A 27,790-nucleotide genomic window follows, 5' to 3' on the forward strand; every position below is an offset into this window, starting at 1 on the left:
CAAGTCATTTTGGCTAAATGTTTATTCAGCAACTTTTTTTTAAAAAGCCAGTGTTTTGTTTTTACTCAAAACACCCCTCCAGGCCATGAGGAGAGGAGTGTGCTACCAATCAGGCACTCAGCACAGCCAGCCAGTTGGGGTGGAGGAAAGGAGCTTCAGAACTATCCCAAGGGGCAGCTGATCAGCAGTCTGCAGAGCTGACCTGGAAATAAGAACTACTGATTGCTCCTGTGCTTGATTCTCTGAGGAAGGTTGTACATCTGGCCAAAAAGGGTGAGTGCAGACTCACAGCAGGCTCAGTGTTCTAACTGTTGTCTGTCTAGAGCTGTACCCATAAACAGGGCTTTGTACAGTTTCAAAAACCTGTTTGGCCAGAGGTGGTTGTGGGACAAAATAAACGGATGTTTATACCACTGAAAACGATCTCTCAATCCACTTTCAACTCTCAAAAAGCTATTTGTGTGTCTCCAGCCCTGTCCATTCTCTTCCTCTTCAGACACATGGGATTCCTGACTGTTCCTAGTGCTGGAGAACAAACCCGGGAGTCTGATCTCCCAGGCCCCTCGTCTAGCATTCTAGAACCCACCCCCCCACACACACACACACACGCTTCTCTGCTCCAAGGGGTTGAGGTGCTGGAAACCTCTGTGCAACAGGGTGCTTCATCCCAACTTCTGGGTAGAAACATCTTGGCCTGAGAGAGGAAGGGAGGAGCAAAGGGTCGAGCTCCTGAGCCTGCCTCCATGCCTTGGGTAGTTCTAGTCTGAGCACAGCAGGCCCCCTCTAAGATCACCCCCGAAAGGACTGGAGAGATGTTGCCGCGTAGAACCAAAGGCAGGACCTGTGAAAGAAAAAAAGAAAAGGATGCAGATAACAACAGGGCATATCAGGAAAATCCAGGTCATCACTTAAATATGACCAAGACTTCTTGTAGATTGTGATTCTGCACAAATGTGGTATTGAATGTGGTATTGGGCACAGAATTTAGCGACTTGAAAGTTTCAACTTTTAGTTCAGTGACAACAATCCAAGTGTGTAGACCTGTGGGTGAGCACCGGCTCCAGGTTTGTGAGAGCTCTTAGGCAAGACTACCTCTGTGGACCCACTAGTTCAGTGAGTCTACTTTCTCACCACCATTACCACCAGCTACTATTGCTTTTCTTCCTATTTCTCATCATTGCTACCACTTGCTTGCCTGACAGGCAGCAAGCCCATGAACAAGAAGGCCGTAGCATCTACTGGTCCTCCACTTCCTCCTCACCACCACCACTGTCTGCAACAGAGTGAGAGGCAGGTGAACAAGCAGGTTGCAATGGTGAAGAGGAGGAGGGACTCCAGGAGGGGTCTTCTCAGTAGGCCCCTACTGGGGTGTGGCCCTCAGCAGGTGCCTGGCCATGCCTACTCCTTGATGCCAGCCATGCTGTGGGAGCAAACACAAGCTTGAAAGTGCATGGGCCCAAATGTCTACTGAAATGTCCACCTACACAACACTTCCAGCTCTCCAGTCCCATCCACTTACCATCTCCATGTGAATCCAAGTTGCATTCCTTCCGTGAACTGAAGCTGCTGGGGCTTTCCATATTTTCATAGGAATCAGCATCTGCAGAGGGGACCTGCTCAGAGATGAACTGAACTCCCATCCCAGTTCCTTCAAAAGGATCTATGAGACTGGGGCTAGTGGTACAACTCTACCAATTTTATAGTTGCCAACTCCCTGCTGACAATAAGAAATTCAGCAGGTGCAGCTTTGTCTGGTATGTATATAAGGGAGGAGATGAAAAATGCTTCATCTGCTGGATTTCTGCTTGTCATGCAACTTTTAAAGGTAAAGGAGGCCTGCCTAGAAAAAAGGTGGTTACCCTAACCAGCTGGTAAACTAGACATTAGAAAAAAATGCCTCCCTTTTTGCTGCTTGCCCTGTATGTTTGGAACAGCAATCCTCAAGGTTTATTCCTGGGTTCTATTGATAAAAGCATGAAGTATTTGAATATATGAAATAACATGGTTAGGAAACTTGTGCGTTAGTCCTTGCCCCCGCTTCTAATACACTGACCCTGTCTGGAGACACAAAGAGTTTCTCTCCTCAAATCACTAGTTCCTGCTTCCCTATTGGGGAGCCCAGGGATTTTAACACTCACCCTCCTCATTGCTTGTGTTGGGCTGCAGGTGGAGAGCCTTGTTTGCAGTGGGGCACAAGGATCCATTCATCTCTTCATAGGACTGGGAGCCTGGTGGGAAAAGCAGAATTCTCTCAGGGAAGGGCTGGATTCATTTATACTAAGTACTCTGTGGAGTAGGGTTACATGGAGGTCCTGGCTATAAGTCAACTATCTGGAGCTTTCCAATATATGACACACCCAGATTACTCTCAATATAAGCCTTTTTGAGAATTCCCTGGTGCCCAGAATGTGGTGTCTTTTTTCATTTCAAGGCAGAAGAACAGTGCCCAATTTCCAAGCTGGAGACAAAATGGACAATATTGTTTGCTGGACCAGCAGGGCTGTGTTTCCACCAGCGATTTACTCCAACCTTGTTGCATGGTGAGGTCTCTGTGTTTCCATGACATTGTGGCCATTCAGCACCAGCCCTGCATTTTATCATGGAAAAAACATTTTTCTGAGAGTGGTTATAGTCCGACTTTTCCTGCTTACTTCGGCTCCATTACTGAGCTGTTTCCACAACTGCACTGAGTTTGGTATCATAGTCCTACCACTGGGGCGCGTAGCCCAGCCCTTGTGGGTGTGTTGCTCACCTACCCCTGTCCTCACCAGAAGCAGCTGCGTGTGAAAGAGATGATACTAGAGGGAGCAGTCAGGCAGAGATGAAGAGATGCATGCATAAGCACCCTTGGCATACAAGTGCAGTGTCCACCCACCCTGGATATCCCTATAAAGTTCCCAGTCAAGGTGATGGCAAGGAAATTAGGAGAGTTGCAAAGACAGCTTCATGGAGAGATGGAGAGTCATTAAGGGTGCAATTCTATGCATGTTTAGACCGAAAAAAAGTCCTACAACTCCCAGGGTTCCCCAGCTAGCATGGCTGGCTGGGGAACCCTGGGAGTTGTAGGACTTTTTTTCTGTCTAAGCATGCATAGGATTGCGCCTAAGTCATTAAGCTGCATCCTGCTTTAGGGGAAGAAAGGGTTTAAAAGGGGAGGAGATGCTGCACACAGTTTTTTTGTGCCTTCGTTAAAGTGAAAGTGCATTTTAAAACTAAAGGAAAAAAACAAAAGGCCTGGAGCGGAAGGGGGCATGGGAGGCAGAGATGAAGAGATGCCCAATATAGTATATCATCCACTGGCTCTCTTTGCAATTTCCTCCCTGTGTATTTCCCCTTTAGCTCTTTGTCCCACTTTGTGTGGGCACGTGCTAGGGGGTGTTACTTCTGAGTAAAATCATTAGCTGTAAGGCTTTCCTTTCCTGAGAGTAAGTGCCATTGAAATCTGTGTGGCTTGCTTCTGAGTAGGCATGCATAGGAGTGCATCCCCTTCAATGTATTTACTTGAGGTCTCCCTTCTCAGCCATGCAGGAGAAAAGCTTGACAGTTAGGATTTCAATGGTTATTAAAAGTGCCTTCAATTGGGAAGCCAGCCAGCCACTACTTCTTCTAGACCACCTTGCAGGGTTGTTGGGAAGCCAGAATAAGGGGGAGAACAACAACAGTGCTAGGGGGCGGGGGAGAGAAAGCCAGCCACTATCTCTTCTCCTAGCCTACCTTGCAGGATTGTTGGGAAGCCAGAATAAGGGGGGAGAACAATAACAGCGCTGGGGGGGGGAGGGAGAGGTAGTCACTAACTGGAGTGGAGCAGAAGGGGGCGAGGGAGGGGGAATCGGCAAGAGAAGGAGGCGGGAACACTGATGAGGTAATCAGGCCCAACCCAGACTCCACCCAGCCATCAAGAAAACAGTTTGATTAGAGCTTAGTGGAAACAGCACAGAGCCCCAGGCTACAGTGATGATAAGCTGGATCTTTAAGGACTGTGGAAACAGGAAAAGGAGAAGATGCGACTGGGAAAACATCACGACAACGTTGCAAACAACGTGAAGCCAATAGTGTGGAAACATGCCTCCAGCGGCTGCATGCTTTGGGAATGCATTTCTCTCGGAAGAACAGCAATGGAGGCTGAGAAAATATGGCTCACTGTAGTAGATTGAAGCTGGATCTTGCAGGAGGTAGCAGAGGACAGCTGCATTGAGTCTAGGAGCTTTTCTCCCCAAAGGAAACGTCAGCACTGGGATAGCACTGCTTTTACAAGTGAGAAACATAATTCTGATCTATTGTAAGCAAGACTTAAGGCTGCCCTACATACGCAACAGATTGTGTTTTTCCTGTACTGCAGGTGCAGGATTGAATGCTCATCTATATAAACAATGGCATATAGAAAACTAGATGTCAAGGAGAAAGTTTCCAGCCTTGTCTTTGGCAGACTAGGGTTGTGCTTTTAAATGGCCAGTGATTTTTTTTTAATGGTGGGCATTCAATCATGCAATCCCCTGCCTGCAGTTTGAAGTGGTACAATCCAGAAACAGTTTCACCACACCTGTTTATTTAGACTGGGCCTTATTTATGGATGCTTGAGGTGAAGATAACTATATCCTCAAAAAGGAAGTAATATGAGCTCTACTTCTCCTCCCTTCTTCTTTGATGACCTTCCAATGTAGATAAAGATGTTTTTATTCAGACAGGTGTTTGGGTTTTATGCTGGCTTGTCGCTGAAGTAGGTTTTAACTGGTGGGTGCTGTTTGTTTCTTTTTTATGGTTTTTTAAAAATTTGATTTGGTTTTACTTTACAATTATGATTTTGTTTTTCATCTTGGATTTTATTGTTGTTAGCTGCCTTGAGCATTATTTGTACTCAAATGGTGGGATATAAATTTAATAAATAATAAAGTAAATGTATAGGGCACAGGTCAAAAAGTTCCTCCCCAGTGCTACAGGATGACAGTATGCTTTGTTTGTTTTTCCAAATTCCCAACACATTCGTCCATTCTGATGTTCTGTGCTTTATTTCCTTTCTTTGAAAAGCAACAACATACCCTTCTTTCCCACTGTTTGTTTGAACATTAAAATCAACTAGAGTGGCCAGAATAGGGTGATCATGTGTCCTATGTTACAAAGGACAGTCCTCTATGACAGTCCTCAGTACGAAGGTGTCCTCTGTTGGAAGTAGTGTCCAGTCCAAGTCTCATTTAAATATATTGTTGTTGTTCAGTTGTTCAGTCGTGTCCGACTCTTCGTGACCCCATGGACCATAGCACACCAGGCATAAATAGGGAGAGTAGAGGCTTTCAAGTTGGCCATCAACAATTAGCACATGGACAGCAGACTGAATAGACACAGAAGTCACCTGGTCACAACCTTCCCCATTATGGGGAGATGTATTTTATTTCTATTTAAATTATAGTAATAGTTCTAAATATACATCTATATGTATACATTAGCACATGCAACATTTAAGTATATATGTGTCTTCTTTTTGGGTGATGTGTTTCCATTTTTTTGGCTATGGGCTCCTTGACACTGAGCTTTTATCCTGTGATTGAGATTGCTCCTTCATGGAAGTTTGCAGGCTCTTTACATGACACCGTGATCATTCAAGGTGTCTCCTGCACTAAATGCCCTTTGTTCCATTTTTAAAGAGATTGCAGATCATGAGCTATCAAATTACCCCGTTGTGTTCCACTTCACTTTCCTCTGTGAAAAGAGTAAAAGCGGCAAGAAGAGGAGCGAGATGAATGAAAGATCATGGAAGACTCAGATACAGGGAGAAGGGGGTGGGGGAATAGGAAGCTTGTGGAAAAGGGAGTCGTTGTGATCCTGCATTTAAAACAGAAGCAGAAAGCCCTGTTTTAAATGCAGGATTTTAGGCTGGTGGAGGCTGGCCCTATGTGTAAACTGGCTATGTGTAAAAGAGGACAGGACTCCTGCAGCTTTAATAGTTGCACAGAAGGGGGAATTCCATCAGGGGTAGTTTGCATGTCCTCATTTGCATCTGGTCACACTAAAATCAGCTCCAAGGAGGGGAAGTGGCTAAATGACTGCCACAAGGGGCAGTTAATTGGTGCTGAGCACGGCCTGGCTCTGAGAGAAAGGAAGATGCTTCACAACTGACGAAAGGGCCAACCAATCAGTGCTGTGTAAATGTAGTCTCTAAAACAAGGGTGGGCAATGTGTAGGCCAAAACATCTGGAGGACCACAATTCCCATCATCCGGTGGTTAAGGCTGATGGGAGTTGTCGGCCAAAACATCTGGAGAGCCACAACTTGCCCACCCCAGCTCTAGAAGATCAAGGCTCCCCCACCTCCTGAGCCTAACCCTAAGAGGAAAGTTGTTGGGTATGCACTGAGTCTTGTTTCTGCAGCAGAGTTGCCACTGAAGTGATGTACATCTGTCTTCACCTTTAACAGCTGTAACACTGACCTGTTTGCTCCTGCTTAACAACTTCAGGCTGAAGCATGATTGGGTGGAGAAGGGATAAGGGGAGACATAGATGGTAGGAAAGAGGGGAGGGATGTGATGTGGGGAGGGGAGGGGAGGGGAGGGGCAGTTTTAAACGTAAAAAGATAGCAACTCTACATGTCAGTCAGGTCCAGAGGGCTACCAGGATCACCTTAGAGATTCCTGCAATTCACAGATGCAACTGTTTTTTATGCTTACCTGTAGAGGCCTCACTGCCCCCATCCTGCCTGTCCACGGGTGGGTCCAGAGCCAGCTGCAGGCGCAAACCTGTGGGCAGAGACAGATACCAAAAGCCATCTTAGATTGCATCAACAGAAGCATCATTTCCCAATAATTGTATTCCATGTATTTCAGCGTTGATAAGGACCTATCTGGGAATCACTACGATCAGTTTGAGGATCTGCAGTTCCCCCAAAATAGTAACAAATAGAAAAAGGAGCGAGAGGTGAGCTATGAGAGTGTTCAAGGGTCTAAAACAGGGGTGTTGAACTTCTTTCAGCCCGAGAGCCAAATTCAATTTTGAAGACACTCTTGAGGGTTTCATACCAGCAGTGAGTGGGGCCAAAGACAAACGGAGCCAGAGCCAAAGTACCAACACATTTTAGCTTAAAGCTCCCTGCCAGTACCTAAGCCTTAGGAGAGGCTTTTTAGCCTTTTAGAATGCAGAGAAAACTGCACAAAAGCTGGGAAATCACCAAACAGTTGGTGGTTGGGGAAAAGGAGCATGGCCATCTGGGGAACCCTGGAGGGCTGGCTTGAGACCCCAGGAAGTCCAGGCCTGAGGTTCAAACCCCTTGTCTAAAAGAAAAGGAAAGAATTGGGACTACTGGCATTGGTCAGCTGTTTTCTTACTTTACAACTGCTTCATGCTATTAATCTTATGCAAACAGAATAGGTCATCTATAGTCCTATGCACACTTACTTGGACCCTTAATTAAATTTAAAAGGCCTTACTTCTGACTAAACTTGCTTAGGATCATGCTGCATATTGGTCAAAGTTAAACAAGATGGAAGACTGCAGGAACTATGTCAGAGATGAGCAAGAGATGTAGCCCATATCTACATACAGCGAGACACACAGGCCTGGCGTCAGTACTGGGCACCCTGGGCAGTTGCCAGGGCCCAGCATCCAAGCAAAGCCCGCTGGCACTGATGACTGGCCAGGCAGCATGCAACAATAAGCCACCATTTAAAATTTCCTAGAATGCCCCAGAACAAACTACATCAGGCATTAGGGAATTGTAAAGGCATTCATAGCTGCCTGCTGCTGCTAGGGATGTACGAAACTCACCTTTTCGCAGAGTCTTTCACGGTGGGGGGGGGAGGCGCTCCGTCCCTCCCCCCGGAATCCTCGACGGGGGGGGAGGCGATCCAGTCCTCTCCCCCGGAATCCTCGACGGCTGGCTCTGGGCCGTCCGCAGCCGGATTTCCGGCCGTGGACGGGCTGCTGCGGACGCAAATGGCAGTCGCCATTTGCATTCAGCCAGGCAGCCGTGATAGGCTATGTAAGAATTTACATAGCCTATCACGGCTACCCCCCCAAAAAACAACACCTAGCGTACGCAAATGGCGGCAGCTACGGCGGCCGTCATTTGCGTTCCCTATTTTTCGCCGATTTATCTTACGTCAATATTTACGTAAAATAAGACAGCGAAAAAAGGGAACACAAATAGCGTAGTGGGCGCTATTTACGTTCCTTTATTTTTCGCCGTTCTAGCCTACGAAATATTTACGTAGGCCAGAACGGCAAAAAATAAAGGAACGCAAATAGTGCCCACTACACTATTTGCGTTCCCCTTTTTGTCGCCATCTTATCTTACGTAAATATTTACGTAAGATAAATTGGCGAAAAATAGGGAACGCAAATGGCGGCCGCCATAGCCGCCGCCATTTGCGTACCCTGGGTTTTTTTTGGGGGGGGGGGTTAGCCAGGATAGGCTACATAAATTCTTACGTAGACTATCACAGCTGCAAGGATGGCAATGGCGGCGGCAGAAGCCCGGCCGTGGCTGGCCAGGAGATCAGCCGCAGCCGCATCCGCCCCAGGTAAGTGCCGTCCCGGGTGGATTCTGCGGGGAGGCAGGAGGCTGTTCCTCCACGGATTCCGGGGGGCCAGATTCTAAAGAATCCGTGGCGGAATTCTCTGCCACCCCTAGCTGCTGCTGCTGCCACCCCTAGCTGCTGCTGCTGCCACCACTTGGTAAACCTATACCTAGGAGGCTCACCAACACAGAAAGGGGCTCATGAAGGATACTCTGCCAAGGGCCCCCTCAAACCTGGAGTCTGCCCTAGAGATACCTGTGAAACCTTGTTTTCATGCTATTTGGGGGGGGGGTAAAGCCATGGTTCAAAATGTTAAAAGTTATTATCAGAAGATCTTCTGCAATTTCCTTGAAACGTATTAGTGTTTACCTCTAAAGGGGGGGTGGGGTTACTTCTAAGAGAGGAGTGAGATGACTGTTGATTTTGCTAAGAATGAAAGTCTTGACTCTCTACAGAAAGATTCCAGCAGTTTAAGAATCATGTTTTCTCTTGAGTTTTGTCAGCTGAACTGAAAGGATGAGCAAGGCAGCAAGCGTACTACCCCCTGCACACTCATCACTTTCGCTTTCAATCAGCTTTAATCAATAGCCCAGGAATGCCCCATCGCCGGATTGTTTGATTTATTTGTTTGATTGATTGATGTATACCCTGCCTTTCTATCAAAAAATGCCAGTCAAGGTGGCTTTGATGTGACATCTGAACCCAGAACACTGAGTTGTTGTAGGGTTAAACAACCCAGAGTTTAACTCAACAACAAACTATGGGTGATGGTTAGGTTAAACTCTGGGTTGTTTAACCATTAAGTGCTAGGCTTGGACAGTACAACAAACAACCCAAGAACAGGGCGTTCCAGAGTTGGTGATTAAAACTGATTCAAAACAGGAGTGGTGAACACGTGGCAGTCAGCACACTCATTGCCTTGCCCATCGGTTGCTGTTACATGCGAACTGAGCCAAAGTATACAGTGTTAGTCCTCCAGTCAACCCCACCATACCTACACCTCTCTTTTGACATTTGTTGATACTGCTCTCTCCCACCTTCCAGTGAACATGCCAACACTACAAACATACAACTGTTTTATACCAAAGAATCTTAGGACTTATCATTTGCTGAGGGTGTTAAGAATTCTCATTCTGAGAGCTCTATTTGTTCCACAGAACTAATCCCCAGAGTCCCATGGAGGAGAGAAAATCACCGTTAAACCAATTCAAGTCTGAAGTGTAGAGACACCTTTGTTGGCCCTGATAAGCACCTACCTTCCCACAGCTGGACAGGGTGTCAAACCTAGATGGGAGAGCCCTGGATTTAAATTCTTGCTCAGCTGTGAAGCTCACTGGGTGACCTTGGGTGAAGTTGGGTCAGTCACTATTTCTCATCCTCAAGTCAACCTACCTCACAGGGCTGACATGAGGAGGGGAATAATAAATGCTGCCCTATGTTCCTTAGAGGAATGACAAGATAAATTATCATCATCATCATCATTCTCCTCCTCCTCCTCTCTTGAAGTTTAGGAAGCAGGTATGGAGAAAGATGGAGCAATATCACCCACTGAATTTGTAGGCCACAGGGAAGGTGCTCTGGAAAGGGCCACATCCAGTACCTGCTATAAGTCGTGCTGCACCAGGACTCAGACAGGGCTCTTCTTCCAAGTTCTCATAGTTCTCACCATCTGTTCAGGAAAGACAGAGACATGCCCCCCACCAAAGGGACCAAATGGCTTTTAGTGGTGGTTGCACTTTGAGCTGTTGTTATGGGCAACCCCTTCAAACCCCCATGAGAGCATTTTCTCGGGGCAACAGCCATACTAGCATGGAAGGGAAGAAGTGGATGGTGTTCCCATGGCAACTTGCTGGTTACCACAGCAAAGCTGTTAACAGAGATTGGTGGGGCTGGCATGAGGGCCACCAGGGGAGATAATCTGCATCCAGCAGCAGTGCAGAGTTGCTGGGGGAGATGTTACCACGGCAACAATGTTTCTGGGCCAAATTCAACAAATTAGCTCCTCCCTCTCAAGCAACTCCTCTCTCCCACTACACCAGTGGTGGGGAACCTTTTTTGGCCTAAGGGCTGATTTGGTTCTGGACAAGCAGGTCAGAGGCCACAAACCCACAGTGGGTGGGGCCAGAGCCAAAGCTGCTGCTCCACCCGCACACTCTCACACATGCATCTACACATTAATACGTTGCCCCTCGTACATTGCGCCTCCCCCACTGCAATCGGGATTTTTCAATGCCTGATTGCAGTGAGGGAGGGGTGATTTTTTTTTTCGAGGGGGGAGTTGCAATGTTGGGGAGAGGAAGGTTAGCCTTTCCCTCCCCAGTGGCCCCAAATGTCCCCCCTCGCTGCAACTAGATTTGAAAAAAAGCCCCCATTGGAAGCAATGGAGGCTTTTAAAATGCCTTAATGCAGCATGGGCAGGGAGCAGGGAAACCGCCTGCTCTCTGATCAGTGATAGGAGACAAATGTATTGCTCCAGTGTCCTTTAATCCCTACATGTTTTGAGATAACACACTTTCTCAAAGGAAGTTGTCTCACAATTCTGAAATTAGCTGGGAAAAAAGTAAATGTATCTGTTAAGTTCAGAATTGTTCAGACATTCTCACTTCTGAAAGAGTATCTTGAAATAAAGGCTGCTGTGTTTTCTACACAGTTCTTGTTTTCCATACACACAATCACAAATAAGCAGATGTTTGATGTCTCTTGTTTCAATGGACTGCATCAGTCTCAACACCCCGCAAATGTTCTACCTTCGTCAAGTGGATCTTGGGCTGGATTCTTAAGGGACTTCTGGGAATTGTTAGCATACCACGAGTCAGCTGTAGGTCACAAGAAAGCAATTGCTCAGAAAGTTAGGCTCCCATAACACATACCTGCCCCACCTCACAGATAACTCCCCACTTCCCAGTACCTGAGTCCCAATTGCGGGAGCCTGGCTTTGTCTTGTCCTTGCTATTTTCATAAGGGGACGTATCTGTGGAAGGAACAACAGCAGCTATCAGTTCATGAAGTCTTGCAAGAAAGAGAGGGAATGAAGAGGAGGAGGATCATAGCACAATGCTTTGCATGCAAGAAGTCCCAGAGTCAATTGCTGGCATCTCCACTTAAGCAGGATGCCAGGCAGCAGGTCTGAGGAGGAATCGGAGCTCTTCCCGAGACCCTGTAGAACTGCTGCCAACTGCTGTAGTAATCTAGAACAGTCTAGAACAGCCTTCCCCAACCTGGCGTCCTCCAGGTGTGTTGAACCTCAACTCCCAGGTTGCCTCACTCTGCCCATGGTAGGGCCTGCCTTGCCTCCCAAGGGAATGCTTCCCCACTTCCCAGCTCAGTCCAACCCCCAAGACTGACCACCACCCTCCCACCCTTTGGAATCAAGAATTTATTTATTCATTCAATCTCCCCATAATGGAGCATTAAAAAAACACCAAACAAAACCCTACAGTACCTTTTAAAAAGCCTCTTAAAAATTATGGTTCCTCCCCCAGAAAGGGTAACATGCTTTTAGCAGTTGCCCAGGGGGTAGTTAGAGTGGGCTATCCCTCTTTCCTAATAAAATGTGGGAAAGCAAAGGTGAAGAAATCTCATGAGCTGGCAGTAAGAGAAAGAGGTTTGTACCATTCAAAACCATATCTCCCTGTTTCACTTCTTCCTGGGTGTTCTCGTAGTTGTCGTCATCTGAAGTAAAGAAAGATCAGAGTGACTAAATTTCCCTCAGCCCAATATGCCCTGTTCCTATCTGAAGGTGAAGCTCCTTGGATAGCGCCTTTAGAGTTCTGACTGAAACCTGGAACAGATGCACTGCCCCACTGACATCGGAGCCACCAGCCTCCACTGCCTCTGAGGCCCCCTCCCATTTCTCTCCTCCACACCTATGCTGTCATTTGGTGGTGGTGGTGCAGCAGCAGCAGGCCGGGCTGTCAATGTGGGCTGCATGCATCCCACATCTCCTCCAAAATAATCCAACTACAGTCCCCAATATCTGCCTTGCCCAAAGGGCTGTGGCTCCTCTCTTTCTTTGGACTGTGGGTTTTTGTTATACCCTCTAATAATCCAAGGGTAAAGAACCTCAGGCTCGGGGGCCAAAAACAGCTTTCTTGGGGTCCCAAATCAGCCTTCCGGGGGTCCCCCTTCTCCTGGCTCCACCCCCTTTCCCCCTGACCATTGATGATTGGGTGGTTTCCTGGCTTTTGTGCCGTTTCCCCAATTCTAAGAGGCTGAAATGCGTCTCCTAAGGCTTTGTTACTTGCAATAAGGGCTTTGTGCTAAAATAGCCTGGTATTTTTTTTTATTTTGGCCCCACCCCTTTTGCCTTCAGCCCTACCCACCCCTGGAATGTGGCCCCCAAGAGCTTCTCTGAAATTGAGTCCGGCCCTCTGGCTGAAAGAGGTTTAACACCCCTGCTGTAATCAATAAAATCAATTTCCCCAACACACTGCAGCATGGGGGGCAGGGGGTGTTATAGGCAAATGGATGCCAGCATCAGGTGCTGATATTCACACTGGCCATCAGCCGCAGGGTTCTGAACTCTTGCTCTGTTTTTGGCACCCAAGGCAAATGCAGATGTAGAACCTCTAGTTCCGTAGATTGAAGCAAAGGTTTCTGGGCTGCACTCTCAGTTTGCAGTATGCACAAACCCACAGAAGGGTGTGGGTCTCCATTGTCTTCCATTTGGGTGAGGTTTTTATTTGCCCTTTCCCCATCCCTCTAAAGCAGTGTATCTGCAACAGAGTGTGGTCCCCCAGGGACATAATAAATCACTCCCACCCCTGCCATATTTATCCAGCTCAATACGGGTTGGGGGCCGAACGTTCACCCTACAATTTACTTTCCCCCCTGCCCCACATACCATCTGACTTGAGCTCTGTTTCACTGTCTGGGCATTCATACTCTTCTTCATCTGGTAGGCAGAGAGAGGAAGGGAAAACAAAAGAGAGAGAAGTCATTTTGCATAAGGTCTGATAGCATTCATTTGACAGACATTCATTTGACAGACATTCCACACTTCTCTGATTGGGTCCATACATGTTTCATGACATAGGCCTACACCCAGGGCAGGCAACCTTTTTGCCCATGAGGGCCAAACACAGGGGGCTGCATGACAGCAGTGGGCAGGGCCTGGACTCCCCCTCCCCCTCTTCTTGCCTTCCCCCACACACGCACATGCTCTTTCTCATGCACACAGCTTTCCCCCCACTTACATGCACTCACATACACACACACCCCATTTCACTGTGCAGGGAAATCTCCCCAACTTGTATCTGAGATCCCATCTTGCCTCTTCCTCCCTCTTCTGCTGACTAGAGCTGGGAACAGCTGTTTCCAGCACCTGACAACTGGACAGCGAAGTTGGCTGAGAGCCACATGCAGCCTACAGGTTGCCCATATGTGGTCTAGCCAAATGGCAGATGACGGGGCAAAGCACTTCCTGAACTGTATCACTGCAAATTGCAATGGGGGGGCAGGGGGATTGCATTATTGAAAGCTGTTTCATAGTAAAGAAAAATAGCACCATCCCTGTACATTGAAAACTACTTTGTCATGGAGAACAGTACCCATGTAACCTCCCTCCCCCATCCTCATTTTATGTATACAGGGATTTCCACCCCACCCCACCCCCACGGGGAAGCATTTGGCCATGAGACTTCCTCCACCCATAGTATGAAGTGGAACTCGCTGGGAACAGTTTTACTGTATCATCTGCTGCTTGTGTGCACTCAACCAAAGTTCCTTTCCTCCTCCACTCCTAACCCTACATCAACAATTGTTTTTCTGCAGAACTGTGCTCTGAATGTGAACGCTGGCAATACAGCACTGCAGTGGTGGGGGTGGCATGGCAGAACCTCAAACACCTGCTGTGATGCAGCCAGTTGTGAAGGCATGCAGTTTGCACAACTGTAGTGCAGTGTGTGGGGCTGGCCGTGCGCTGATCCCAGGGGCTTGGCTCCAGGTTGCCGTGAGCTGGCACTTGTGCCAAGGCTCCCGGTGTGCTTGTGCATGTGCATTGGTGCCCTCTGTGCACCAATGGCAGAGGCAGGATCCTTACCATGGAAACCTTCACTTTACATGAGGTGGAAGGTGATTTTCCCCCTTTCCTCTTCAAAGAAGCTTTACGCATTTCCTGTACAAACATTCTGCATCCTGTCCTCATCTGAGAGTGGCTCCTTTTTCAGGCTAACCACAGGTGTCCCTTTTTGGTCGACCGTTTTTTCCCCGCACTTGCAGTACTATGTCTGAATGATTCCCTTGCAGTGACAGGAAATTTGTAAGGAAACACTCAAAAAACCATTTAGAACATGCCTTACAAATGAATTGCATGGCCCCTGCTCCTTTCAGTAGCATCAGTGAGAACATCCCAGGGGACTCTTCCCATGTACCACATCCATGTCTCTCCCACTCTACCCCAGTATCCAGGCTTATTAAAGCTTTTCCTGGAACTTGAGAACCTTTTATCTTCTGTTTTTGGATACATTTGGTGCCTTTCCCTCTCACTGGTTGTTCTGCAACAAGAGAGCACCCACCAGGGTTCCCTGGAGCAGCTGCCTCCCTGACCCGTCGCTCCAAGGGGGTCCTCAGAGTGAGAGATCAAGTGGGCGGCTCTCTGGAGCAGCTGCCACCCAATCTCTCACTCTGAGAACTCCCTTAGAGCAAGAGATCAGGCAGACGGGTTCTCTGGAGAGCCATGACCGCCACACAAAGTAGCCAACAGAGCTCTCTGGAGAGCTAGCCAGGCCCCAAATGCCTCACTTTGAGGAGGGGCCCTTCCTCAGAGTGAGGCATTGTGGATGAGGTGGTTGTGGAGACCACTTGAGCAGGCAATATTCAGGGTCACCTCATTCCCGGTGCCGCCTCAGAGTGAGGCATTTGGGGCCTGGATGGCTCTCTGGAGAGCCTGTCCACCTGGTCTCTCGCTCTGAGTCTTCCAAGTGAGAGATAGGTGTGCGTGTGCAGGGATAGCAATGGGGGGAGCAGCAGCATATATCCTCCCCCATCAAGCAACAGGATGACTTGCACTGCCCCTGCTGCTTCCCCTGTTACAGTCTGCACTAGCCCTCCCTTTCCCCACCACCTGCCCAAACATACCTTCCATATTGGTGGTACTGGGCAAGAGCTTTCCTTTCTGAAGTAACTGCTGGCCACTCCTTGGCCTCATGTCCGGCAGCACATTCTCGTAGGACAAGACATCCATTTGCTCCATGCCTTGTGCGGTGGGGAGAAATGCAAGCTCCATCAAAATATCATTCTTCCCTCACCCCCAGTAACAAGTTCCACAAGGCCTGCTGTGTTAGTCAATCAAATTGCGACAAAAAACAACACAGAGCACTGTGGTACCTTAAAGACTAACAGGTTTATAAGCTGCAGAAACATCTGATAAAGCAGACTCTAGTGCACACAAGCTTGTGCCATAAGAAAACTGTTAGTCTTCATGGTGCCACAAGACTTCTTGTTGTTCCCCTCCCTTCCATGTTAATCAGATCTCTAACTGCAGCAGCATAAAGAATCAAACGAGCAAATTCTAGAAGCCAGCGCCGCTGCAACTGCCTCGCACTGTCAAATCAATTCATGAACCGAAACATAGTTATCCTTCGAAATTTGCACTTCTCTGAATTTCGCGATGGAGTTCTCCAGTCACGCAAAATAATGCATACAAAAATGCATATATTATGGAAAAGTGCACAAAACGTGTATATTAGTGAAAATAACATTTAAAAATGCACTATATTAGGAAAAGTGCTTGCAAACAATGAGTATGTTAGACTAAATTGTGTACAAAAATGCTGCATGCATTAGGAGAAATGCACACAAAAATAAAGTTCTAAAGTTTTAGAAGTTCTCAGTGTTTGGGAGGAACCAAATTTAGGACTATTAAAGTTTGGGAGAACTGTACTTAAGACTGGAATAATTAGAAGCTGAGAGAAACCAACATTTATAGGTTCATCCATCCCTATTCTCACATGAAGACAAACAAACAAAGAAAGCTCTGCTGGTCCATAAGATAAAACCCCAAATCCCTGATCAGGTGATACCTTTATTAGGACCAACCAAAATGCAGAAAATTGTAAGCAAGCTTTTGAGTTCTCCAGGACTCTTCAACAAGCTAGGTATGTTATGCAAAGGTGGGGTTGTGGGGAAATAGAGGGGGAAAAACCTGACTTGATATTAAAGCAGCAAAGTCTGTAGAAGACAGTTACAAGATGGCTTCCTGCCCAGAACACAAACCTGGCGGTTGATTCTCTGAGTGGGGAAAGTGAATCATTAACTTACCATCGTCATTTGCTGGGAGCACCAGAATCCCATTGGTGACCGGTGCCTTGTTCCGCTTGGCATGAAAGTACCTTCTGGAAATCCGAGAACCATAAGACATTAAAGACGCCAAGGCATGAATTTGATATGAGCTGCCTTGAGACCCCTTGTGAGGCTAAAAGGTGGGGTATAAATTTAAAATAGACTAACAAACAATAAATATATAAATGAACACCACAGGTTGTACACCCAGTTCCTGACACTCTGGATTCTAGTTTCGGAATTGCTGGGGGCCTATGAGCTAGGAATGGTTAAGAACCCCATGGAAGGCAAGAAGTCTGCCCATGCCATAGAGAGCCCAGTGAAATAACTGGTGACAAAGATTGCTGGATTTGACAATAGTGCCATCGGGGTAAGACTTTGGGGCAGATGTCTATGGCCCCACTCAGCAGGAGGGCCCTCAAATCCAGCGGGGCCAGCTTACCACATGTTGAAGTGAGTGAAATAATGCACATTACCATCTAAAGAGCGAGGGGCATGAAACGCTTATGTCTAGAGTCTGAAATTACCTAAGAGCACTACTGGGACTTGGGAAGTTAAGGGATCTTTGTCTGCTGGTGGGTACAAAGCCCAGAATCTCTCTCCCCCTAGGGATTCAAGTGTGCAGTACCCTCAGATAGAATTTCTCCACCTCCTATCCTCAGTTCCTAGAAATGCTTATACTTCCCACACCCAACATCCCCGCTCTTGCTGCGCTGGGATTATCCAGAGGTTCCTTGTTCTCCCTCCCTATCTTGTAGGGCCAGGGGGGCAAAATCATTTCAGCTGGAGGCCCAAATTCCATTTCAGAGAAGCTCTTGGAGACCACATTCCAGTGGTGGAACCAAGGGGAAAAGGGATGGGGATGAAATACCAGAATATTTTTAGCTTAAAGCTCTCTCTGCCAGGAACTAAGCCTATGGAAAGGGTTTTCAACCTTTTAAACTGAGGAAAAACTGCAAAAAACAAACAAACAAAAAAGCCAGGAAACTACCAAAGTATTAGTGGAATCTGGATTTGGAATACGATCAGTGGAACAGTGGATTTGGCCTCCAGGGCTGAGGTTCTACATCTCTGTTGTAGGGACAGCGATCACCCTGCCAGATTCTCCCTCACTGCTCTCTCACTCAAATACTTGCCTCTTGGCAGGGGCCCTCAGCTTCATCTGTTGCCTACGAGTGCGAATGGCTGAAACAAGACAGGCAGATGGGGAAGGCTTGATATAAAGAATCCTCCTCCACGCATATTAGTCCACATCAGGGGTGGGTAACCTTTCACACACACACATACACACACACACACACGCAGTGGGCCATGTTCCTTTGGGTGTAATGTGGAGGACACATGCCAGTGGTAGGTGTGGCTGGAGCCCAAAGTGGGCACGGCCATCCCACACTCTCACAAATATACATCAGCCCATCCATTCACACTCACACACAATTACACCCTGTCCGTCCATTCCCATACACCCAGCTGCAATTTGCAGTGCGGGAAAACTAAGGCCACAGTTTGCATTGCTAAAAAGGGACTCGTTCATTTCAATGGAGTTTTTGGTAATGCAAATTGCAGGTATGTGGACCCCAATTTGGACTGGGACCCTGGTAGGGGGTGTAGGGGGGCTTTAACCCATTACTTCCCATTATGGTTCTGATCTGTATCACAGACACATACACACACACACCCCATGACTGCAGTATGCATTGCTAAAAAAGACTCCACATGGATCATGTAAAATGGGCTAAACATTTGGGTTGTCACATGAGAATTCCTCTCCCACCACCACCACCACCCCCATTGGTTGAGCTGCTGTGGTCATGGGATGATCATAAACATTCTATCTGCTTATGGGAAGCTATTCACATTAGATTGTTGATAAGCAGTGCAGTTGTATACAGTCAGTTTTGGGGGAAATTCATATAGGGCTTTGAGCAGGGATGCAGAACCTCTTTCAGCCTGAAGTCTGGATTCCATTTCAGAGAAGCTCTTGGAGGCCTCATCCCAGAGGTGGGTGGGGCCAAAGGTAAATGTGGGCAGGGACAAAAAACAAAAATAGCTTAAACTTCTTACTGCCAGTAACTAAGCCTTAAGAGAGGCATTTCAACCTTTTAGAATGGAGAAAAAAAAACTGCAGAAAAGCCGGGAAACAACCAAACTATTGGCGGTCAGGGGAAAGGGGCTTGGCCTTCTGGGGACCCCTGGGACCCCCAGAGGGCTGGATTTGGCCTCAGGCCTGGACCCCTGACCTACAGACAGAAGGGGTTGTGTACTATTGGTAGGAAGAGAGTTCACAGACAGGGGACGTTTTAGACAGCCAGTGGGACCAGTGGGGCAGCAAAACCAAAGAAGCAATGAGGCAGGCTGGATTTCACACATCTATTTGAAGTCATCAATAATCAGCCAAATCTTTAGCTCGTGGTCTCTAATCCTTATTATTTAGATTTCTAAGGCTGCAATCCTGTACAGACTTGCCTGGGAGTAAACCCCATTGAAGGGAATAGGACTTCTGAACAGACATAGAATTACACTGTAAATTATTTAATGAAGAAGAGGAACAAATGAGGAGCTTGTCACAATACGTGACTGTGGAAGATGTATGGCACTATAAAGTTAATACTGAGTCACAGTTTTGCTAAAAGGGCAGACAATATAGTATCGGTTTATGTTGGAAGTATTAGGTTTAAGCTACACAGGCTAGGATAATGAGTTACAGGAAGAATTTGTTCATTGATTTCTGTGGTTGAACTTGTCTACATTCCTATACTCACCACGTTGGAGCCGCAGGGAACAAAAAAGGAAGCTGAGGCAAGCAATCACATATCCCAGGGCCACAGTCCAGATTATCCAATGTCGCTGTCTCATCTGTAGCCAAAAAGCTTTTAAATGGGGCAGGGGAGGGGAAAAGAGTTAACCATAGATATTTCATTTCATTTCATTCCATTTTATTTTTATTTGTTATATTTCTATAACACCCAACAGCCAAAGCTCTGTGGGTGCTTTACAAGGATTAAAAACCTTTAAAATATAATACTATAACATAGTATAAAAACCATTTACATAAAACGTATAAACACACACACACACACACACACACACACACAGATATTTTAACAATCAGCAATAAGAAATCCCAGGATCTGTTAAAAACCCTGTCATATGCTGTCAAATACCTGAGAATAGAGGGAGGTAGTAACCTGGTGCTAGAAAGATTAAAGTGTTGGCACCAAGCAGGTCTCACTGGGGAGATAGTTGGGGGCTACTACTGAGAAGGCCGTCTCCCTTGTTGCCACCTTCCAAGCCTCCTTTGGAGGAGGCTTTTGGAGGAGGGCCTCAGATATGGGTAGGTTCGTACCAGGAGACGTGCTCTTTCCATTATTGTGGTCCCAAACCACATACAGCTTTTTAGGTCAAAACCAGCACCTTGAATCAGGCTTGGAAACATACAGGCAGCCACTGTGAGCAGCCCAGAATTGGTGTTATATGTTTGGACCTTCTGATCCCCGTTTTCAGTCCGGCCATGGCATTTTACACATGCTGCAGCTTCTAAACCATTTTTAAAGGCAGGCCCATGTAGAGCGCACTGTAGTAATCTAATTCACAGCATAAACTGCTGAAGCCAGGTTATCTTTATCCAGATAGGGGCATAGCTGGGCCACCAACCGAAGCATGCAGAAGACACTCCATGCCAGCTGAGGGCACCTGAGCCTCAACTGACAAAGATGGCTCCAGGAGAACCCCCAAGGGCTGCAATACGATTAAAGAAAATATAATCAATTCATCATGAGTTTCAAGTCACTTTAACAATTAATCCAGCCATCTCCAACCTGCCCCCTTCCAAATGTTGGGGGCCCAGATGTCCCTACAACTCCCATTATCCTTAGCCAGCATAGCAATTAAATTTGCATATGGGTAGAGCCAGGATGCAGCATGCTTTCTTTTTGTTTTTTTAAAGACAGTGCACACATGTATGGTAGCAGCCATCAGCTTAGAAGATGCATTCCCTCCCATGTGTGAAAAGAAAAGGGATTGGAGGATGCCTCTTATAATATGATGCTTGCCATCTGAAGTTTTTATAAACGGTTATATTAAATTTGTGGCTCAACTAAAATACCCAGTCTGCATGCATTCTGCGATTTCACTATGTGTAGAAATTGTGCATACTAGGCAAAAGTATTCAGCACTCTGAGCATTTCAGTTTCATTTTTTTTAAGAAACAAGTTTCTGGTCCTCAAGGCTGAATGGTAGGGTTGAAAGTGCCTATCAGTCTTTCAGTGCCTGGTGAAATCTCAAACACTAGCAATGGTGTTCAATCCTATGAAAAGGGCTGGGACTACAGTGCCTCCCTTGCACAACTTCTTATGCACTTCCCCAATAGAAGCTGGACCCATTATGTAAAGGAAGGAAATAAACACACATCCTTTATTCTGGTTGCAGAAATGGGCTTTTCTCATAGCAGAACGTAAGGGTTTTTTACACACAGATTTTACACCGTCCTTTGTATGTATTTAGATTCCACCCCAAATGGAATAGTTAATATCTCACTGTGATATTTTTAAAACCATCTTCATTAACTACAAAAGTGAACATTTTAACATTTGAAAATGTTTGATATGAAATTGTACGTTTTGGTGATTTGCAGTAGACCAGCAAACAATAGCAAGTAAAATTGAAAGTAAAACAAAAATCTGCTTTTAAACGTATTTTAAAAATACGTTTGCATTTCATATTCATATAAACTTGAACTTATATCTAACCACAGCCATCCTTTTCCCCAAGATCAGGGTTGGAGGATCTACTTTGTTTTTTACTAGACCCCCCCCTTGAAATCCATAGCTGAGGGCAAAATAGTCAGGGGGGGGTCAGCGGAGTCAGTTACTTACTCACTGCATGAGCCATTACTGTATATACAAATAGAAATCTACTATAGTAACTATAGAGCTACTATAGATCACAGGGATTCTAACACAAAGCTCTCGAAGTGGCCAGTAGAGTTGCATAAAAACCTGGTCAAAGGAAACCAATTAATATTCATATTTTAACACAGGGGAGGGCAACACAGCCTATAGACCACACACAGCCCCCTGTCCTTTTTTGCATCCCCTGCCACCCCCAAACGACCACCACCTTGATGCTGAATTGCTGCTGAATTTCAGCAGTGGATGGCAGAGAAAAAAAGGCATATTTTCACTCTAAAAGGCAGGCAGGGAGCATGCGCTTTGTTTTAATGAAAAATTGCGCTCCCCTGGGGCTTCGTAAACACTCCCCATGCACCTTGTTTTAAAGCAAACATGTGCCTTTTTTTCTTGCTGCCAAAATGCCACAGAGATTCGGTGGCAATTTGGCAACAGTAATTGCAGTGGTGTCTTGTGTGTGTGTGTGGTCCCCGGTGGGACCCAAGAGGCCAGAAGTTGTCCATCCCTGTTTCAACAGGTGACGAACATGGAGGCTGAAAGATAAGTCAGCCATGGCAGATTTTTGTTTTACTTTCAATTTTACTTGCTATTGTTTGCTGGTCTACTGCAAATCACCAAAAGATCTACCAGTAGAACCCCAATCTACCTTCTGCCTGCCCTTGACTTACTCTGAGCCACACCTGACTTTGATGTCACCTCCAGCTGAACAAGGTGTGTCTGATTCTTCCACTGACAGGTGTAGTTCCCAGCATCTTTAGAAGTTACTGATGGAAGAATCAAATAGGTGACATTGGGCCTCATGTACAGCCAGTAAGGAAGGGAGCGCCATATGGTCACATTCATCAGCACTGTCTTTTGGACCAGTGACTCTTCATGCTGAATCCAGAGCAGGGACCCGTGTGTCCAGTTGCTGGGTATTGGGGCATCACAGTTGAAAGATTCCTGACTCTGACCCGAGTGAGAGACGTCTTCTTGCTGCCCTGCAGTAACAGCTAAAACACAGTTTTGCGTAAACAAACACATTGATAGAAAATTTGAAATCTGAAAGCAGAATGTTAACTTCTGGTTAAAATTTGATTTTACCAGACACTTGAAAAAGCCCTAAATCTTACTGATAATTTTTCAAAGAAGCAGCATTAAGATTGACTGTGCCAACCTAGATACTTCTCATCTGGGTTTTGTAAAACCCTTCAGTCGAAAAGCATCTATAATTCCACCCAGGTTGGCTTGTGAAACTTTGGCCGATAGCCTGTGCTACAACACCACCCCCACCACCCTGTTGCAGTCTTGTTTCACACTTTGACTTACATAAAAAGGGTTACTATTCATCCAATCAGTCCATCCCTCCTGCCTCCTTTCTCTCACAATGGGAATAGTGGTGCAGCTACATAATTTTAGGCCACAGGATGAATGATCTTAGGGAGGGGTGTGTGTGCTTGAGATGGCCATGTGAATTAGTTCAGTTGTGAAACATGTAACTAACATTTCTTTTTGCCCCCCTCCCACCCACAGAGTCATTCCATGGAGGCTGGTGAATCCTCTCCAGGATTCAGTCAGAACCAGTCAGAACTCTAAAAGAGCTCTCCAAGGTGCTTCTGAACCCTGGATAGCTCCTTCAGAGTTCTGACTGGGCCTGACTGAAACCTAGAGAGGATTCACTGCCACACTGGCATTGGAGCCACCAGTCTCCACTGTCTACATTCTTGATAGATTAGAACAAGAACACAACTGTTGGCCAACCCTGATAATAAAACAAACATTCTGAGCATGTGCCACTTTGCATTTTAAACTCACTTAAATCATGACACGATCATGACTACAAGAATAAAATGGAGTTTGCTTCTGCTGCCCTGATGCCCTCATCACCTGCTAGTCTCTGGATGGTCTGGGGGGGGGGGCTGCGGGGCAGGGCTGCAAGGTCCTGGACTGTGGCCCCAAATCCCAGCCCTAGCTGCATCACTGAGTGGGACTGTAATGAATCAATAACCAATCCCCACCCAGTCCTCCCTGCCCTCTCATCCAAGGGAACTCTCTCCCACCTCCCAAGCTAATCCAGGCCCTTGGATTTTAATCACAAATCCACACTCCTGTACCATTTAATGTCCCCACCACTCATATTTAACCCCCCCAAATCCCCAATAAATCTACCAGTAGCTTAAAAAAACACATGCTAAAAATTCACAACTTCAGAAGTTCTTCCCCTGAAGGCTAGTTCACTGTAGTCACTTCCCCAAGAGTAAAAAGGCCTTACTGAGGTGGTGGAAGGATTAGGCTACCCATTGCCCAGTGAATCATGGGAAGCCAACTCTGATGCGGACTTACAGGGAGGGAAGGAAGGAGGGGAGCTGTTACCGCTTGAATCAAGATCTTCCCTGGTATCTTCCCCTTCAGTGTTCAACTTCTCAGAGTCATCGTTACCTGAAGTAAACAGACACAGGTGATTAGCCTGGCCTGCTCTTTCTTCAGCCCAGGCAATCTGTCCTGGCCTCCCATTTCTCTCCTCCACACCCCTCTTTTATGCTGTACTTTCTGCCACTAAACCAACCCACCCTGCTTCTGGTCACACAATCCTCAACATCCACCTTGCCCAAAGGAGCAACGTGGCTCCTCTCCTTTTTTGTAGGTATATCAATGTCATAGCCTTCTACTGCCACTTTTCCCAGCGCCGTACACCATTTGGGGATTCTGTACCAGGCCAATGGGTGATGATAGCAGCAGCTACTGACTTTTGCACTGGTCATCAGCAGCTACAGGGGTCTGAGCTCTCACACTGTTTCTGGTGCCCAACGCAAACTCAGATGTACAACCTGTAACCACCTGCAGTAAAGCAAAGGATTCTGGAATGCAACCTCTTGCAATGGAGCAAGGGATTCTGGGATGAACTCTGGGTTTGTGCAGGGTGCTGGCCATAGAGGTTATAGGAGGCTATGAGTACTGTGCAGATCTCCAGGTGTCCCTTCCAACTCTGTGACTCTTGACTCTTAAGATTTCTGCAAGCAGAGCTATAAGTGTTGGTTGTCTTGGGGTAATGCCCCTTAAGACCTGAGAAAAGAAAGTTGATAGTCCTTTATATTCAGGTAATGTGTCCTAATGGGAGCTAAGATGGCCCAAGAAGACATCAATCAGCATTCCCTAACCTGGTGCCTTTCAGATGTAAGAGAAAGGCCTGGGTCTCACAAATGGCCGGTGAGGTGATCAACCTGCGTCATTTTTTCTGGTTTGTACCACTCTGGGTGTCACATGATGGAAGGTGCCTCCATTTAAAAACAAAACACATCCCAGCACATATAAGGCTATCATGCGTGGTGGGGAGACATCTGGGTGGCCTTCTCCCCAATTGCCAGTTTTTGTACATAGACAGAATGTTTTAGTATGGACGAGTGTTTAACTGTGTGAACCTTCAGCTTGAAGTAGTATAGCTGAGAAACATTTACCTCATCTACACCAGAGAGATGCCTAGAAGATTTCTGAAAGCTTTCACTTGACTGACAAGGCTGGCCTTCATTGTCAGCCCCGCCCCACCCTACCCTCTCCCCATGAGTGTCTTCCTTTGCATATTATTCCTTTAAGACACAATCCTATGCATGTTTAGACAGAAAAAAGGCCCACAACTCCCAGCATGCCCCAGCCAGCTGTCTGGGGCATGCTGGGAGTTGTGGGCCTTTTTTCTGTTTAAACATGCATAGGATTGTGCCCTTAGTTGGCTTCAATTCCCCTTCCCCACCTCCACCCTCCACAACCCTAATACCTGTACCTTGTCAGCCTTACATAGGAATGTAGGAAGCTGTCTTATACTGGGTTAGACTATTGGTTCATCTATTCTAAGTGGCAGCTGCTCTCTCCACGGTCTCACCTGCTACCCAGTCCTTCTAACTGGAGATGTCAGAGATTGAACCAGGGACCTTCTGCATGCAAAACAGATGCTCTACTACTGAGCTACAGCCCCTCCCCAAAACCTTCCTCATAAACTCCATAAGCCTTCCCTTCATCCTTCACATTTTAAAAGTTTGAAACTAAAATGCCAATTTTTGGTGACTGCATTTTAAAGCAGCATTGGTAAGTACTAATTTGTCAAGACTGAATACTTTACATACTATTTTAATACAATCTTTCAATATGACAGCATCTATAATTCTAAACTTAAAAAAAAATGTGGACAACGTACATGTGAATTTCTCCTCTAATATCTCCAGAACAGCCTTCCCAACCAGGGTCCCTCCAGATATTTTGGACTACGACCCAGCCAAATGGCCAAGCATTATGTTGTACACAACATAACACAACATCTGGAGGGGCCCAGAGTTGGGGAAGGCTGCCCTATAGTTTTGTTACAGCTTTTCCTCACAACCACATTAGCTGCACTTTTAAGAATGACAATACCCACCAGTTCTGTTCTTAAGTTTGTGGTTCATTCCAGAGATGCCATTCCAGCTGCAGGTAAACCAAATATCATCTAGATTGGAGCTGTTGTTGTACTTGTAGATCAGTTGCCACATGGCATCCAGATGCACCTCTGAGTTGTGGTACTTCACATACATGGACAGCAGCTCCTCATCAGATGGACTGAGCCAAGTCATATCCAGATAATCTGAAACTAGTGCCAGGTCGAAAGTGCAGGGTAGGAAAACTGCACGGGACTCTGGGATTTGAGAAAAAGATGTCAAGTATTTCATTTCATTCCCCCCCTTTTGGCCTAGATGAGGAAGTAAAACAACTTGTCTCACCACCCAGCTGTTCATTAAAAAGTCCAGGCAAGTAGAAAGTTCTTAACCTAGCATTTAAAATGCAGCAATAATGGCACCTGCTGGACTCTGGGGAGGGCATTTCAGAAGGAGGTTTCCACCACCAAAAAGACCTTCTCTGTGGTCACCGCCCACCCATCTTTTGAAGATGGTGGCACCCAGGCAAGGACCTTTGAAGATGACCTTGTGGGGAATATTCAAATGGGAGTAGGTGGTTCTCTAGGTACCTGTGTCCCAAGCCATAAAGCAAGAGCATCACTCCCCAAATCAATTATAACTGTGTAAGCGCACACCCTCCTCCATCTGCCTGGCAACTATCGGCCCTCTGAGTTCCCCTTTTCTGTCCCTGTGTCTAATACTGCAGCTTCTCGCAACTGATATTGGCTTCAATAGTAGAAGATCTGATCTCAAGCCTGCCTGAATCATGTTGACAATGATGAGAGTCACGTAAAAACTTCTAGCTACTCGCAAAGATTAAAAAATCACACAGGCTTACAATCTAAAAGACACGATACCAAAGTACGGGGCGGGGGGGGGGGTAGAGGAAAACAAGCACATTCAGGTACCAAGATGTTCCAGTTACAAACTATGCCCTCTGATTTGTATGCTCATCTGCTTGCTAATCCCACAGGCACTTTCTGTTGCCCTACCACTTTACTATTATCTTAGCTGGTTTCCCCCCACACCTCTCCTGAATATCTGAAACCCATCACCATCCAACTAAGCCTCCTGCCTTCTGCTGTCCTCCCCCATCTGTAGCACCGACCTGTGGCTTGGATAACTTGCAGCAGCTTCTCCTGTGCTCCGGTGGCTGCTCCCCACCAACTCAGCCACAGCATAAGCAAGTAAGGAACGGGTACCATTGCTTCCCTCCAGCCAGCCCCCTGCAGATCAGCCCCTCGGTAGCCGGGCAGAGTGAGGCCCAGGCAGCCCCAAACGGGCGGTCATTAAACCACTGGCTGCTTTAGCAGAAAGGGGGGCTCTGGAGCGTTAACTTCCCATCATACTCCCCTGAGGGCTGAGCAGCTGCCCCAGGGGAGAGAGAGAAGGGCGGAGAAACTGTGTAAGCACAAAGTAATCGAGAACTGAACTTTTGGCATTAGAGGTTTATTTCTCTACTGAATATCTCTACTACATTTATATACCGCCTTTCTGCCAAGGCATTAATTTAAGGCAGTTTACAATTTAAAATACTAAAACCAAACCAAAATAAAAGTTACAAAAGACTAAAATAAAATAAAAATAGAACAGCAACGTTCCCTCAAGCTGTTCGTTGGTGGCCTCCTTGGGATCTGTCAGCATGAACTCCCTCGCCTGGGCTTTTCCTCTTCTGTTTCCCCCTCAGGACACACAGGTCT

At 46.6% G+C, this 27,790-nt stretch overlaps 1 protein-coding gene across 4 annotated transcripts; it reads right to left on the bottom strand.

Moving 5' to 3' along the window:
* CD19 (CD19 molecule) lies at positions 1-27,408 on the bottom strand. Of its 4 annotated transcripts, XM_084805353.1 has the most exons (17): positions 27,199-27,408; positions 26,075-26,329; positions 24,013-24,108; positions 22,359-22,682; positions 19,546-19,653; positions 17,920-17,968; positions 16,763-16,836; positions 15,581-15,697; positions 13,347-13,397; positions 12,116-12,175; positions 11,412-11,474; positions 11,251-11,319; positions 10,104-10,172; positions 6,659-6,727; positions 2,139-2,228; positions 1,520-1,600; positions 1-841 (listed from the first exon to the last, which is right to left on the bottom strand). In XM_084805353.1, exons 1-17 carry the CDS (start codon positions 27,293-27,295, stop codon positions 759-761), a joined length of 1,755 nt encoding a protein of 584 aa, XP_084661479.1. In that variant the 5' UTR covers positions 27,296-27,408; the 3' UTR covers positions 1-758. The 4 variants fall into 4 exon arrangements, with proteins under 4 accessions (XP_084661479.1, XP_084661480.1, XP_084661478.1 ...); XM_084805354.1 differs by lacking the exon at positions 1,520-1,600 and having other exon boundaries at positions 27,199-27,395; XM_084805352.1 differs by lacking the exon at positions 1-841 and having other exon boundaries at positions 1,287-1,600; positions 24,043-24,108; positions 27,199-27,383.
* Positions 27,409-27,790: the final 382 nt, after the last annotated feature.

This window comes from Heloderma suspectum, chromosome 6 (genome assembly GCF_057233095.1).
Source record: "Heloderma suspectum isolate Gila_16-S chromosome 6, 16-S_ref, whole genome shotgun sequence".
NCBI lineage: Eukaryota > Metazoa > Chordata > Lepidosauria > Squamata > Helodermatidae > Heloderma > Heloderma suspectum.